The sequence below is a fragment of the Rhineura floridana genome, chromosome 5 (assembly GCF_030035675.1).
Source record: "Rhineura floridana isolate rRhiFlo1 chromosome 5, rRhiFlo1.hap2, whole genome shotgun sequence".
In the NCBI taxonomy this organism is placed as follows: Eukaryota; Metazoa; Chordata; class Lepidosauria; order Squamata; family Rhineuridae; genus Rhineura; species Rhineura floridana.
The window spans coordinates 100,111,128-100,127,640 of record NC_084484.1 but is presented as its reverse complement, the minus strand read 5'-3'; the positions used below and the strand labels follow the sequence as shown (position 1 = coordinate 100,127,640).

At 39.1% G+C, this 16,513-nt stretch overlaps 1 protein-coding gene across 2 annotated transcripts in view; it reads left to right on the top strand.

Moving 5' to 3' along the window:
• The window catches only part of MORC3 (MORC family CW-type zinc finger 3), a 71,777-nt gene that overhangs the window by 28,618 nt on the left and 26,646 nt on the right, over positions 1-16,513 (top strand). For both annotated transcript variants that reach the window (XM_061627698.1, XM_061627700.1), the window contains exons 5-7: positions 415-562; positions 1,946-2,096; positions 2,624-2,755. In XM_061627698.1, coding sequence (XP_061483682.1) covers positions 415-562; positions 1,946-2,096; positions 2,624-2,755 — 431 coding nt within the window. The remainder of the gene's footprint in view (positions 1-414; positions 563-1,945; positions 2,097-2,623; positions 2,756-16,513) is intronic.

The window sequence follows — 16,513 nt, the reverse complement described above, 5'->3', positions numbered from 1 at the left end:
GTGTTGCATTTAATGATATGCTTTGTGGTGGAAACATCATAATTGCACGTAGCCATTACCACAGGATCACCACTTTAACTATTCCATTGTGGTGATATTTCATCTCTGAGAGCTAGGGATGTGTGTCGTATCTGGTCTTGTAGTGAGCCAAGATATCCACACCATTAGATTTCCAGACTGCTTCAGGAGCATGGTAATGTTAAAGTTGCCACATGGTCACAGGCTTAAGATGACTAGCTGTCAGTCTGACTGAAGCTGTGAAATAGTGAGCGGGGGGGGAGTTTTAAGTGGCAACCCTGCAATAAGTGATCATTAGTTTCTCACATGTAGGAATGTTTTAAATGAAAAAGGCTGTCAGTGTCTGAACAAAATTTTAACAGTTTTGAAATGTGCTAACTCCTTAATGAAACTTACGGCTAGTAATGAAACCAGATGAATCAGCAGCCAGCTTGAAGGCTATTCTGGAACATTCTTTGTTTCCCACTGAAGAGGAGCTGCTTGCAGAGCTTGATGCCATTATAGGAAAAAAAGGAACAAGAATAATTATTTGGAACCTTAGAAGGTGAGAGAAAATCCCTTGTTAATAGTTATGCTGATAATACAGCTTTTGTAATGGGACCACAGATGGATCTATGCACACTTTTCACATTCCATGCTAAAGAGATGCTTCTTGCTAAATGGAAAAATGAGCTGAATATGTAGAAGTTGTGTTTGGGATCATTGCCAGTGATTGCCACTTACCTAGGAGTATCTATATACCCATTGAAGTGACATCAAGTTCCCAGCTTCCCTGTTTCCTAATATTTTATAATGTGTAATTTGTTTTTGAAGAAATATAAAGCATAAGTTAAAAGGAAAAATCAACATTGCAACAATACAATGAAGGGGGGGACAGCATTAAAAATATCATTCACATAAATGTGAAATTCAGGACCAATTAACAAAGATTAAAAGGAAACGGGCTATCTCTGGCACATAATCAAATCTGTTGGAAGGTGCTAACTAGCCTTCCATTGTATAGATGGCAACTGAATATCTCAGACTGTAAACAGCTAAAGAACGAAAGCCAGCTTTTTTCTATAGCATACTTGGCATATGGAAGTATATAAAACTTACAGATCGCTTTTGGCCATTATGCTTACTGCTGCTGATGCACTGCTTCTGCCTGCCTTCTTCAGGTGAGTTTGTTGTGTTGGCCACACCACTCATAGGACAAATACTTCATTTAACACATAGGTTTGTTTCCACTTTGGTTTGAGGATGAAGTTAACATCCCATCAACACCCAATAGGCAGACTTAGCAGCTGTGCATAATGCATAAAATGTGTATACATAAGCAACAAATAGGACTGCTTGTCAGCTTGAATAGCCTAATCTGCTTTAGTCAGAAAGCCCTGTGTGTAGAGTCAGAAAGGTGTTCTGTGTTTTTTAAGATTGCTATGCTACTGCTAGCAAAGTCCAGATTCTCTGGTTTAGTTTCCCTGCCTGTTTATAAGTATGTAGTTAAAGTGTAGCAGCATATCCTAAATCAAGGTGAAGCAATATGGTGCCCTCCAGAACAGACTACAACTTCCATTGTCCCTGACTACTGGCCATGCTAACTGGGGCTGATGGGAGTTGGTGTCTGACATTTAGAGAGCTTCATGTTGACTTCCCCTGCCCTAAATTAAATACCAAGGGGTACTTCCATAATTGACCCCAGGACTTAGTTCAGTTTGTGAGAAGAGGTTTTTTTCCATTCTTAGTCAAGTCCTGGCCTTGTGATGATTCTGCATTCTGTATGGCAATAATGCATTAAGTAGATTTTGCACTTGGTTAAGATTTTAAGAAGAAACACTTATGTATTTGTATATTTGCATATAAATGTTTAACAATACTTTAGATGATACTGATTACTGAAGACTGCTACTCCTTAAATTCAGTTTATTAAAATTTCCTTCCCCAGAGAGAAAAATGAACAAACAGAATTTGATTTTGATACAGATAAATATGATATTAGGATTCCTGCAGATTTAGATGAAGTAACAGGAAAAAGAGGGTATAAAAAACAAGAGAGACAAGATCAGATTGTTCCTGAAAGTGACTATTCATTACGGGTAATGTATACAATTAACTTTATTTCTTCCTTTCTGTTACTATTATTAGTGTCGTTATACTCCACTATGTGTCTCTAAGTGCTTGTACAGAATCACTGCTGGTGATTGGAGGAAGGGGGGACTGAGTGTTTACTTTTAAACATTATCCGAATAAACACCTGGGCTACAATACTTCGGCAGCTCCTTTTTCAAGCACGTATTATTCATGTTCAGTTCTAGATTGTAAACTTAAAACAAAGCACCGTACTGATCTTATTTGTCTTCTCAAACACTGTGTCTGCTGGTGTCAAGCTGTTCTGTCTCACACATGCAGAATCTGGTGCTTAACTTAATGTATAAGCTGGGCACATGTTTAAAGTGTTATTTGAGTTCTGATTTCTTACTGAATATCATTAGACAAAATGTCAAAGTTTAGATGGAATTCTAATTTTTATATTTTACAAGCTGTAAGATCACCACAAACTGTTTAGATTCCTTTACTGATTTATATATTTTGCAAGCTAACCATAAACTTTTATTTTTTTCAGGCTTATTGCAGTATTTTATATTTAAAGCCAAGGATGCAAATTATTATAAGAGGACAGAAAGTACAAACACAACTGGTTTCCAAAAGCCTTGCCTACATAGAACGTGATGTTTACAGGCCAAAGTTTCTGGCTGTATCCTTTATTACTGTGGGCAGTTGCAGATAGACTAAGAAAGAAGGCCAACTGTAGTGAAACAAAAAGGAGACAAGCTCCTGTGCTACTGGTAATGGGCAGTTTATTAAGCAAAGCATTTCACAGAACTCTTCCTTGTCAGGAGCTAAAGACAAAACCAAATTAAAAAACTTATGATAGTTTAAGGACAACATCATTATCATAAGACAAAAACACATCCAGTACCACTTAAAACTGTATACTCAGCAATTTCTCTTACAAAAGATACATATAAATGCACTTAATCACAATAAAAAACCACTTTATATATTTACAATAAACCATCACTTCAAAACAACTTTATAATATGTCCTAATATTTATGCACAGAAATGTGGCAAGCATTTGCTTTAAATATTGTTTTTTGGTGGGTTCTTTGGGATTCACAGATGTCTATTCCTGCACACTTAGAGAACTTAAAAAGGTTTTTAGGAATGGAGTTAGTATAATGTTTGAGTGATGGGCATTTATTACAAATAGGTTAAGTGGTTTTTTATTGTGATAAAGTGCATTAGTATGTAACTTTTGTAAGAGAACTTGCTGACTATACAGATTATTGGATATTTTTTCTTGTTTTATGTACGGGAACAATGTTGTCCTTAAACCAGTGGTGGCAGATGCCTACTAGACCTGGTGGGGCTGCTGAGAGGTCACAAAGGAGTGGTCAAGTTATTCTGGTTTTCTCTCCATCCTCCTTTGCAAAGATACTGTAGACACTTAAGCATTGCTGTTTTACAAATAGTTAGCACCTAACGTAGCTGAAAAAACTCATTATTTGGTTCAGAAGGGGTCCTTGCTGTCACAGTTGCTTCTCTGCTGTGAAAAAGGTTGTGTGGCCTCCACTTGTTCTGTTTCTCTCCCTATCCTCCTCCTTCAGAAAGAAACAGTGGACAGTTAAACACTGTAAGTTTTTATAAATATTTTGGTCCCGCTGTCACAATCTCTAGTGTGAATTTATGCCATAGTAATGGTTAGAGTGTTGGACTATGACTTGGGAGACCAGGGTTCAAATCCCCACACAGCCATGAAGCTCACTGGATGACCGTGGGCCAGTCACTGCCTCTCAGCCTCAGAGGAAGGCAATGGTAAACCACCTCTGAATACTGATTACCATGAAAACCCTATTCATAGGGTCACCATAAGTCAGAATCAACTTGAAGGCAGTACATTACTCAGAGGTAAGCCCCCATTGAATTCTGGAGATTTCTCCATCTTTCCAGAATGCGTAGTAAAATAAAGGGAAATTAAACGGGCTAGGACCTGGGAGACCAGGGTTAAAATCATTACTCTGCTGTGAAACTCACTGTGTCACTTAGGGCTAGTTACTGTCTCTCAGCCTAACCTACCTTATAGGGTTGTTGTGAGGAGAACACGGAGAAAAGGAGACCTGTGAATGTTACTGTGAGCTCCTTGGAAGAAAGATGGAGTGAATATAAATGTAATAGCGATAAATAACAAATAACAAAAAAAAAAATCTATTTCCAGGTTGTTTGTCCCTGATTTTGAACTGGGGTTGGGATGCAGGCTTAGAATCATGAGAAAAAACAACCTAAAAAACAAGTCCTAGTGCAGTTTCCAAAATAGGGCCCTCTTCTATTAGAAAGGAGCACATGAAATAAGAGAGCACACAACTTATTTTGTGCTCTCTTCAAGACTGACAATTTTTTATGGTATAAGCTTTCATGGGCTACAAAAGATACTCTAAGCATGTGCAGTTTAAAGTTTTGAACTCACATAACTCATTGTATTTGATCATTTCTTGCCTTAGGCCAGTGACCAACTTCTCAGCCTTATTTTTTATATATAGTACTACACTGCAAACGATTGATGCAGACAGAGATCTGAAAAGAATACCACTGTTTTTAATTGGTCAAGTCACCAGTTTAGAGTGTAATCCTAACCATCTATACTCAGGTGTGTGTCCAAAGAGATTTACTCCCAGGGGAATGGGTTTAAGATTGCAGCCTTAACAAGGGGAACAAAACTGGACTGGAACTATGACCCACCACCTCCTCCCAACTTTCTAATGGCTCTCCTCGGTAAACAAACGTACAGAAGAGGAAGGCAGCCACCACCACTCAAAAATACCTCATGGTTTTGCAGAAAAGGAAGGTGATGGGACATAGGAGAGCAGAGATTTATGACCACCATATCATAGAATCTTAGAGTTGGAAGGGGCCTATAAGGCCATCGAGTCTAACCCCCTGTGCAGTGCAGGAGTCCAAATTAAAGCATGCCTGACAGGTGGCTTTCCCACTGCCTCTTGAATGTCTCCAGTGTTGGAGAGCCCTCCGCCTTCCTAGGTAATTGGTTCCATCGTCATACCATTGTAACAGTTAGGTTTTCTTGATATTCAGTCGGAATCTGGGTTCTTGCATTACTTCTTGTATTGCAGTTAGTGCCAGATGAATAGCTATTTGTTTCCCCATACTTTCTACTGTTGAGGAGATTGTCTTCATGTTAACTAGTTTTATGTCACTAGTCATCTTCTCTTTTTGTCTGTCCCTTTATTTATTCATTTATTTATTTTGTTTGTGCTGCTTAATCACGTATGTCAGGGGTGAGGAACTAGATCTGGGCAGCAGGCCATATCCTTATCTCTCCCACCCCCTGCAGGACCACTGACCTGTCATTCACCTGACATAATGATATCAGGAGTTTTCCCTGAAATCTGGCTTCCTGCAACTTGAGCCCATTATTCCGTGTCTTGCACTCTGGGATGATTGAGAAGAGATCCTGGTCCTCCTCTGAGTGGCAACCTTTCAAGTACTTGAAGAGTGCCATCATATCTCCTCTCAATCTTCTCTTCTCAAGGCTCAACATGCCCAGTTCTTTCAGTCTCTCCTCATAGGGTTTTGTTCCAGTCCCCTGATCATCCTTGTTGCCCTCCTCTCAACCTGTTCTAGTTTATCTGCATCCTTCTTAAGATGCATTTTCCAGAACTGGATGCAGTACTCAAGATTTAGTCTAACCAGTGCTGAATAGAGGGAACCGATACTTCAAGTGATTTGGAAATTTGTTAATGCAGCCTAAAATAGCCTTTGCCTTTTTTGCAGCCACATTGCACTGTTGGCTCTTATTCAGTTTGTGATCAACTACAATTCCAAGATCCTTCTCACATGTAGTATTGCTGAGCCAAGTATCCCCCATCTTATTAACTGCATTTGGTTTCTTTTTCCTAGATGTAGAACTTTCCTAGGTGTAGAACTCTGCACTTATCCCTTTTAATTTTCATTCTGTTATTTTCAGCCCAGTGCTCCAGCCTGTCAAGATCACTTTGAATTTTGTTTCTGTCTTCCAGAGTATTAGCTATCCCAATTTTGTATAATCTGCAAATTCGATAAGCATTTCCTGCGCCTCCTCATTCAACTTATTAATAAAAATGTTGAAGAGCACTAGGCCCAGGACCAAGCGCTGTGGTACCCCACTCGTTACCTCCCCCCCCCCCCCGTTTGAGAAGGAACCATTGAAAAGCACTCCAATGATTTTGTATGATTGTAGCCATCTGTGGATCCACCTGATAGTTGTTCCATCCAGCCCACATTCAGCTACTTTACTAATCAGAATATCATGGGTCTCTTTGTCAAAAGCTTTGCTGAAGTCAAGATATATTATGTCCACAGCATTGCCACAGTGTACCAGGGAAGTTGCCTGATCAACAAATGAGATAAGATTAGTCTGGCTGGATTTGTTCTTCATAAATCCATGTTGGCTTCTAGTAATCACTGCATTGTTTTCAAGGTGCTTACAGACTGACCACTTTATAATCCTGCTCCATGGATTGATGTCAGGCTGGCTGGTCTGTAGTTCCAGGTTCCTCCTTTTTGAAGATAGGGACATTAGCCCTCCTCCAGTCATCCAGCACATCACCCATCCTCTATGATTTCGCTAATAGGCAGTGGTTATAAGAGTTTTTCAGCCACTTCCTTCAATACTCTAGGATGCAGTTCATCGGGCCCTAGAGATTTGAACTTGTTCAATGTGATTAGGTATTCCTTGACCATTTGTCTATCGACCTCAAGCTGCAGTCCTGCCTCTTCAACCTCATATTTCCCAGGAGTGTCATAGACCCTCTTTTGGGAGAAGACTGAGCCAAAGTAGGAATTGAGCACTCCTGCCATCTGTTATCATTTTGTCATCCTCATTGAGTAGCTGTACTGCCATTTCTTTTCTCTGTCTTTTACTGTGGATGTTTTTGTTGCTTTTGGCATCACTTGCTAACCTCAGCTCACTCTCAACTTTAGCCTTTCCGATGCTGTCCCTGCAATTCTGTGCTATCTGTCTGTACTCCCTTTGTGGTCTGGCCTTACTTCCACTTCCTATATGTGTGCTTTTTTGTTTTCAGGTCATCTCTAAGCTTTCTGTGAAACCACATGGGCTTCTTCTATCTTCCCCCTTTTTTCTTGACAGAATTGTTTGCCATTGTGCCTTTAGAATTTTCTCTTTTAGAAACTCCCACCCATCTTTGACTCCTCTTCTCATTAGGGTCACTTGCCATGGAACCTTACTTACCATTGTTCTGAGTTTATTAAAATCATATTTCCTGAAGTCCAGGGTACATGTATGGCTACTCTCAGCTTTTGCTTCCTTTAAAATAAAAAAACCTCTAGTATAGCTTGGTCACTTTCCCCCAGAGTTCCCGTAACAGCTACTTCATCCACCAAATCATCTCTGTAGATTAGGATAAAGTCAAGGATAGCTGATCCTCTAGTTGCTTTCTCTACTTTCTGTAGGAGAAAGTTATCTCCAACACAAATCAGGAATTGATAACTGAAGTCCCCTGTTACCACTACATCATGCCGCCTCAAAACATTGCTGATGTGCTTGTCAAAAGCTTCACTCTCGTCTTCTCCTTGATTAGATGGTCGATAGTAGACTCCAACCACCATGCTCCTTTTATTCCTTGCCCCATGTATTTTAATCCAGATACTTTCGGTGGAGCTACCAAGCTTGTTGTCCTGTATTTTTGTGCAGGGAAATATATTTTTAACATATAGTGCGGCTCCTCCATTTCTATTACTTCTGTTCTTTTTGAACAAGTTATATCCTTCAATTGCTGTATTCCACTCATGGGAGTTATCTCAAGTTTCAGTTATACCTATCAAGTCTTATTTACTCTCCTGTATTAAGAGTTCAAGTTCATCCTGTTTGTGTCTCATACTCTGAGCATTAGTATCACACATCAAAGACCATGTGATTTATGGCCTGGCTTCCTTCCTACATTTTTATGAAGACTATTACTGGGCCTCATTAGATTCATTCTCTCATTTCCTCTTAGTGTGCACAAGCCATTGTTAGTCGTTACCACCAAGTTTACATCTCCCTCCCCCTTAGGATTCAGTTTAAAGCTCTCCTGATGAATTTCTTCATGCTGTGGCCAAACATTCTTCCCAGTCCTTGTGAGGTGCAGTCCATCACTTGCTAGCAGTCCATCTTCCAGGAAGCGTAGCCCGTGGTCCAAGAATCCAAATCTCTCATGTCAGCACCACTTTTGTAGCCAGTCATTCCCCCGAATATTTTTCTTTCCTTTTCTATTCCTCTTCTAAGTACTTGAAGGATGGATAAGAAAACTATCTGGGCCCAAAGTCCTTCAGTTTCCTTCCCTGAGCTTCAAAGTTTGACATGATTTCTTTGTAGCTCCGCTTGGCAGTATTAGTGGACTTTGAGTGATGGCAATCCTTCTGTCACATCTCTATTCTGTCCTCCAGGGAGACAGCATAACTGGTGAGTCCATGGATCTTTTCAGCTTACTTCACTTTCAGTACCACGCAGTAGGGAGTCTCCCACTACTACTATTCTTCTTGTCATGGGGCATGGTTTCATTGCCTCTGCTTGACTGAACTTCAGCCTCTCACTTGCTGTCATGTGAGGTCTCCTGTAGTTCTTCCCCAGCAGACTGTCCTCCAGTCTCCTCAAGTGCTTGAAAGCGGTTCCATAGTTCCACCGGTGAAGAGTGTCTTCTAGCTCTTCTGTTCCTCTCATCTTTTTCCACGGAGTTTCCTTCACTGTGGTGTTGCTCTCCACAACAGTCTCTTCTGCTTCAACATGATGTTGTTCTCCCACTTCCTGTACTTCTTTGCTGCTGTTCCAGCGTTCTGTCTAAGAACTCTTTGTCTTCTCTTATCAGTGTGGCCACCCGTCATTTCAGGCTTCTCACTTTTTTTCCCAACAGTGCCGTCAGTTGCATTTGTTGCACATGTATGCCATGGTGTTCTCAGGCAAAAACAAACATTGCACACACACCGTGCAGGTTACCACTACTGAAATGTCTTTCCTGCCCATACTCTCTACTGCCTTTTTTTCTACTTGTATTGGAATGACCTGTGCTTGTCCTGTCCTCCTTTAGGGTAAACAAGAGTCCCAGTAATATGTGGTGCGCTGTATAATTAAAAAAAAATTAGGGAGCTCCCCTTTGACCTCCCCTGACAAACTTCTCCGCCAAACTCCTGTTAACTCTCCCTGTTGGCTCGCTCTGTTCGCTTGCTCTTTGAGAGCTGGCTCGCTTTTATATCCTGTGGACCAGCTGACACAGCTCCCTCTGCTCTGCTCGGTTAGGAGTCAAGCAATAGGAGTCTTCCCCCTTCCAACTTTCTAAAAAGCAAACAAACTTGCAGAAAGAGGAGTCCAGATGGGATTTCAGGATGTGGACTTAACTGCAACCTCTTCCTAACTTTCCAAAAGTCTTTGTGAGTAAACAAGCTTAATATCACCTTCAGTCAAATCCTGATCATGTCTACTTAAAACTAAGCTCTATTGAATTCAGTGGGGCTTACTTCCATATAAGTGGGGTTCTGATTGCAACTTTAGCAAGGCAGCAGAAGCTGGATTGGAGCACCTCCTACCAACTTTCTGACAGCTATCTCGTGGGTTTAGGGAATAAAAAAGTGGGTGAGACACTAGGAGAGTGGAGAATTATTGCATTCTTTTGCTCCAAACTTTCCAGTAGTCTTTGAGAGTAAACACATCTGAGAAGAGGAGGCGAATTGCCAAACACATGGAGGGTGAGCATGCAGGGAAATTGGAAAATAACTCACCTTCACCAGCTACCCCCCCCCATGGTTCATCAAGTGCAGAGCCACAGACCATGGTCCATCATTTCTCCCTATCCTCCTGTAGTATCCCCCAGGCTATTCACAAAAATAAATGCAAATAACTTAAGAAACACTAGCAGATTTGAGACCAGATATTTTAAGGAAAGGGATTAAAATTTGTAACTATCTGTTTGAGAAAAAAGTTAAACCCCAAAACTGATAAATCTATAAGTCACAGGAGGAAAAGTTTAATGAAATCTGGATTGCCAACTTGTGTGCAGACCAGAGCTTGAAAGTAATTTGTTACTTGTAATTCATTACTTTTTTGAGGAACAAGTGGGTAATTCCTTTACATTTTTATTGTAATAGAATGAGGGGTAATTTTATTACTTTTGAGGAGCAATTGTAATGTTTCCAGCATTACTTTTGGGCATGACTTGAGGAGGAACAGGGGAAGTCTTCTGCTCCTCTGATTTGTGGATGAAAATCATGCACCTCAAACTGGGTTTCTGTGCAGCATTGCTCTTCCCTCATGCTCTGTGGGAGGCGGTGGAGGGTGAGATGGGGTGGAGTGGAGAAAACAATTGTTTAAAAAAATGGATGGTGGTGGTGAAGAATGGAGGGGAGGGGGAAAAGGAGCTGGAGGGCAAGAACATGTATAATTAACATGTAATTAATAAAATGACATTCAATAAAGACAAATGCAGGATTCTGCATTTAGGCCACAAAAACAAAATGCACGGGTACAGGATGGGAAATACCTGCTTGTGAGAAGGACCTTGGAATTGTAGTGGATTGCAAGTTGAACATGACCCAGCAGTGTGATGCTGTGGCAAAAAAGGCAAATGCGGTTTTGGGATGCATAAACAGCTATAGTTTCCAGATCGAGGGAAGTAATAGTCCCACTATATTCTGCATTGGTCAGGCCTCATCTGGAATACTGCGTTCAGTTCTGGGTGCCTCATTTTAAGAAAGATATAGACAAGTTGGAGCGGGTTCAGAAGAGGGCGACAAGGATGATAGCCGGTATGGAGAACAAGTCTTATGAGGAAAGGTTGAAGGAACTTGGCATGTTCAGTCTGGTGAAGAGAAGGCTGAGGGGTGACATGATTGCACTCTTTAAGTCCCTGAAGGGCTATCACATAGAGGAGGGTACAGATTTGTTCTCTGCTGCCCCAGAGGGTAGGACTAGGTCTAATGGTTTTAAGTTGCAGGAGCATAGATTCAGATTGGACATTAGAAGGAACTTCTTGACAGTAAGGGCAGTTCGGCAATGGAACCAACTGTCTAGGGAGGTGGTGGGATCCCCTTCGCTGGATGTCTTCAAGCAGAGGCTGGACAGCTATCTGCGGGAGATGCTCTAGCTGGGATTTCCTGCTGTGAGCAGGGGGTTGGACTCGATGGCCTACAAGGCCCCTTCCAACTCTGTGATTCTATAAAGGAGGAGAAGGAGGCAGCAGCAGCAGAATGGGGATAAAGAACTGTGGAGGTGAAAGATGACAACATGTGTGTGAGAGAGAATACTGTGTTTGCACTTGGCACAAGAAGTGGCCTCCACCACCCTCTCTGTCTGCTGTGCTGCATTTGCAGTATTTTAACTTTTTTGCATCTCGGGGAAAATGTTTGCTTGGGTGAGTGTCCCTTAGTTGGTGGCAGGGCAGGGTCCAGGAGGTGGATTAGTGAGAGAGGTTATGCTTGCTGGCTGAGTGGGGGGGGGTTGCACTTGGTTTGATGTGCAAAGATCTGAGTAGTAGCCTCTGCCTCCCTTACCACCTCCCTTACCAGCGGAGAGACCACCATTGCTATCTTATGGATAAAAATAATTATTCTACTGTCTGTGTGTTTATTTTTAATGTTGTTTTAGGCTACTTTGATGTACAGCAGCCAAGGCCAGGCATTTTTTTAAAAAGTAACCGAAATGTAATTGTAGTGATTACTTTTTAGAAAAAGTAATCAGTTACTTTCGGAGCAACTGCAGTTGTAACGGTAATCACTACTTTTTTGGACCATGTAATTTTAACTTATTAAATTGTAATTTATTACTTTTAAAAAGTAATCTTCCAAGCTCTGATGCAGACGAGTATAAAAGCCCTGCTATTAACAAATTGCTGGAGATATCAGAATAAGGATCAGAGAGATCATGCTATGTACTCATCCCTACATGACATATATTCAAGGATAGACATGATTTGGATCACCCTTAATATGTAACTAAAATAAAGTCAAGTAACTATTGCTGCAAGTACTAATGCTGATAGTAATCCTGTAATAGCAGAGGTATATATGAAAAATAAGCTATGGCTTAATTGAAGGTTAAAAAATTATAGTTAAACCTGGAAGATGTGAGGATGAACTTTCCCCCCACAGTCTGAGACACAAAGCTTTTATTTGGTAACACTTAATTTCTTCAGGTTCTTATAAAAAAGCTTGAGAGAGGGAAAGGGAAGAAATTGAGTTAGAAGTAAAGAGACTAGAAACAGAATGTAAGAGAACACTATCAAAATCAGTACTTAATAGACTCAATATCTGTAAAAACCAATTAGATGTGTTGGAAAAATACAAAATATTTCAATAACTTAATTTTACTAGACAAAACAGGGAAATAAAGCTGGGAAATTATAGGCGTACCCACTGAAAAGGAAACATCAAAAAATTATGCCTTCTATAAAGAAAAAAATAGATTTACTACTACATCACATGAAGAAATTCAAGAGCTATTAAATTATTACTCAGAATTATACCAAACAAATAATTCCCAGCCAGCTGAGATAATTTTTTAGAGAGGCTAAAAAATAATGCAAGAAGATCAGTTAAGTTTAGAACAATTAATTTCAGATACAGATGTTGAAAGTTGTTTAAAAAATTGAAAGAAGGCAAAGCACTAGGTGTGGAATGGTTTTTCACCTATATGTAATAACAAATTTTTGTCCATATTATGTAAACATCTCAAAAGTCATGAATGAAATCATAATTAGGAATAAGATTCCTTATTCATGGAAAGAGGCTAATATGGTAATCCCTAAAATAGGTAAAGACACTACATTAGTAACACCATATAGGCCAATTTCCTTGTTAAACACAGTTGGTAAGATTTTTACCACTATTTTAGCCAGAAGGTTGAATACTATAACTGGGAAATACATAAATCCAGATCACTCTGATTTGAAAAAGAAAGATGATTGACAATATTCAGGGATTGATATAATGGATCATGTTTCTAAGGAAAAGCAAGAAAACTATTTTTGGATGCTAAAAAGGCTTTTGATAATGTTGAATGGCCCTTTTTGTTTGAAACTTTGAAAAAGTTTAATTTTGGACAAAAAAACAGATCTTGGATAATGCTATTTATACTGAGCTAAAGGCATAATTATGTATAAATGGGGAAATGTCTTGTTAATTTTGAGCTATTGAAAGGTACTCGACAGGGATTCCGACCTCTTTTGTTTATCTTAATGACTAAACAGTTGGCAATATCAAGATTAGATGAAGGAATCAACAAGGTCGGAATATATCAGATGAAAGGAAAGATTAAATTATATGCGAACAATGTGGTGTCAGCTATAATAAAGCCATCTTCCTTAATAAGAGTGGAGGAAAATAAAGAAATATGGGACACTAGCTGGTTATAAAGTCAACGGGGGGAAAACAAAAATTATAGGTTTAAACATAACTGAGAGAAGACAAAAAATTGAAATGAAATTTTAATACAGTTGGACAAATAGTCCAGTAAGATATCTGGGAATAAGATTGACATTGGACTTACTCGATTTATATAAGAATAATTATGAATCCTTATTTAGGGAGTATGTAGTACTTATTTCAAAATGGGGAAAATTATGTTTATCCTTCTCAGAAAGGATTGGTGCTGTTAAAATGAACACATTACTAAAGATCAATTTTTTGTTTCAACATTTCCCCATCAAAATACCAACTTCCACCATTAATAAAGGGCAGCAGCTAATATCCAAATATATTTGGCAGAACAAAAAGCCCAGACTAAAAGCTAATGTGATGCATAATGAGAAAAAAAGAGGAGAATCTAAATTTGTGATATATTTCAAACTGTATTAACTGGATAACTGATTGGATTGTAGATCCATATGAAGGGGCTGTGTTATTTGAGCAAAACTTGGATTCCCTTTACACAACATCCTTTGGGGCAAATATAAGGTCAGAAGTTTAGCAGTAAGAATTTTATTTATCAAATATGTTCAAAAATGGGATCAATATAAAAGACTACTTAGTCCAAGACCATATCACATTGAATCAATTCTGGATAAAATGAGATCTGATTTTGAGTTTCAGAATGTGGAAATGATGTAAATTGTTTCCATTGTTTACAAGGACAAAGGGTTTCATATTTAGAAGTTAAGAGATAGATGCAAGGCAATAATCCTACATGTTCGATGTAAAGTTAAAGGCTATATAAGAGTGTTTAATCAAATGAGAGAACCAACAATTTGAAAAAGTTGTATTATATAAAAAAAATAGACTGGTAAAGATATATAATTTCTTACTAAAGTAAGAACATGAACAAATAAAAAAGTACATGGTGAAATGGGCCCAGAACATCGGGGGAAATTTACCAATGGAAGTGTGGGAAATCAATGAATTGGACATAAATTTTCATCAAACTCAGGGATAAGAGAGAACTGCTATAAAATCATGCCCAGGTGGTATATTAACCTGGTGAAAATAAACAAAATTATCCACCTATCTGTTGGAAATACCAGAAAGAAAGAGGCAATTTCTTCCATATTTGGTGGAAGTGGTGAAGAAACTAAGATATACTGGAAGAAAGTAAAAATCCATATAGTAATGATTTTGGGATAAGAAATCCAATTCCATCCTGTATTATTCTTAATAAATTATCTAGAATGGTCAATACGGAAAGACCATATAGAATTGGTTCCTTACATGTTTGCTGCTAGTAGAATATTATGTGCAACTAAATGGAGGGTGGCCACAATTCCCACAGTCAAAGTTTGGTATGATAAAATCTGGCAGTATGCACTGATAGCAAAATGCACTTACTATGTAAGATTTGGAAAATAAATTTATAGAGTGTTTTTGGTTAAGTGGCAGAAATTTTTTTATGACTGTTGTATGTATGGGATCTGTCCAAATAATACTTACCATTTTCTATGGTTTGATTTGTTCTATTTAGTTGGTTCATGACTGTGCAATAAGTCTGGCTTGAATTGGAAGTAAAAAGAAAACTGGGAATGAATGAATGAATGAATGATCATCCTAGGACCCTGGCAATTAAGGAGAAAAATAAATTAAAATTAAAATCTTGCACTCACTCTCCACCCCAGTCCTGCAAGCAAAACAAGCTGTTGCAGAAAAGCACACACAAACAGGCAAGCTGACACTTCTCTCAATTGTTTCCCCATCCATTCCCCAAAATAAATGCAAATAAAATAGTGTGATATTATAGAAAGACAAGACTGAGACTTGCACAGTGTCCAACATTTTACTCTCACAGCTCTGACCGTGCTCAGAGAATATGTATAATTTTGATCTAGGCTAAGTCTACCAAGTGAGGCTGTTCTTTAAACAGTCCAGACTCCTCCCTGCCTCCTCCCTAATTTGCTATAGTGCCTGTGTTAGATAGGCCTCATAGCAACAGATGGAGTAGAATAGGAGCCTTCCCAGGTGGGCTGACAAGCAGGCAGACCAAAGCAAGTGACCTCTTTGCCATAGCTACACTTTTGGATTAGGATTGGCTGAGTGGTGAACAGAGCTGATTGGCCAGAGAGCAGTAGATTCACAGAGATATTTGCAGAGCTTCTCTGAGTCCAAATAAAAGTATAAAATGTGTGTGGAACAAGGAATAGTATGTGGCTTTGATATATATATATATTTTAATGCTTGGCAGTCTCATTGGGAGGGCTGTTCCCCCAGAGGACCAGCTTTCACTACCTTAAGCTATCATAAGTTTTTAAATGGTTAGCTCCTGACAAATGAGAGTTCTCTGATACACATCTGGTAACAGCCCATTACCAGAAGCACCAGAGCATGTCTCTTCGTTTCCTTATTTTGGTCCTTTTCCCCCTTTTTGTAATTTCAATTATAGTGAAGCCCTGGACTGTATCTCTCCTCTTCCCCCACCTGTGGGCCCTCATTCTTTAGACTATATCCACTGTTTCTTCAGGACTCCAAAGCTTTATTGCAGAAATATTCCTACTTTAGGCTTACCTTCTGCTTCAGAAAGAAGAATTCTAAGGTAGTGTTTTTCATTGTGCATGCATATATGTCTCCTCTAGAAAGACCCAATAGAATTCATCACCTCATCTCTCTTGTTCCTTTAACAGTGGCTGTGATATGCAGCCTGGTAACTTGAATTGTTATACAAAGAGCAAATTGCTATACAAAGAGCAAAGTATTGCCACTCAAAGATAGAATTAAAAGCATAATGAGCAATTTAGCCCATGGAATGTAAAGACTTCAAAAGAAGAGGACATGCATTCTTCTGGACTATATAGTCTTAAAGTTGTAAATTGGAAAGGCTAGAAGAGGAGACATAAGATATGGCAAGTCGAATAACACTAGGACTGACAATTTGGGTGAAACAGACCTATGTTAGTGCCAGTCAGTAAAAGAAATTGCTGAATACTTGTAGTTCTTTGAAAACTGGTAATAGTAACTAGAATTTGAGTTTCCCCATCTTAGGTCAGTTAACAAAA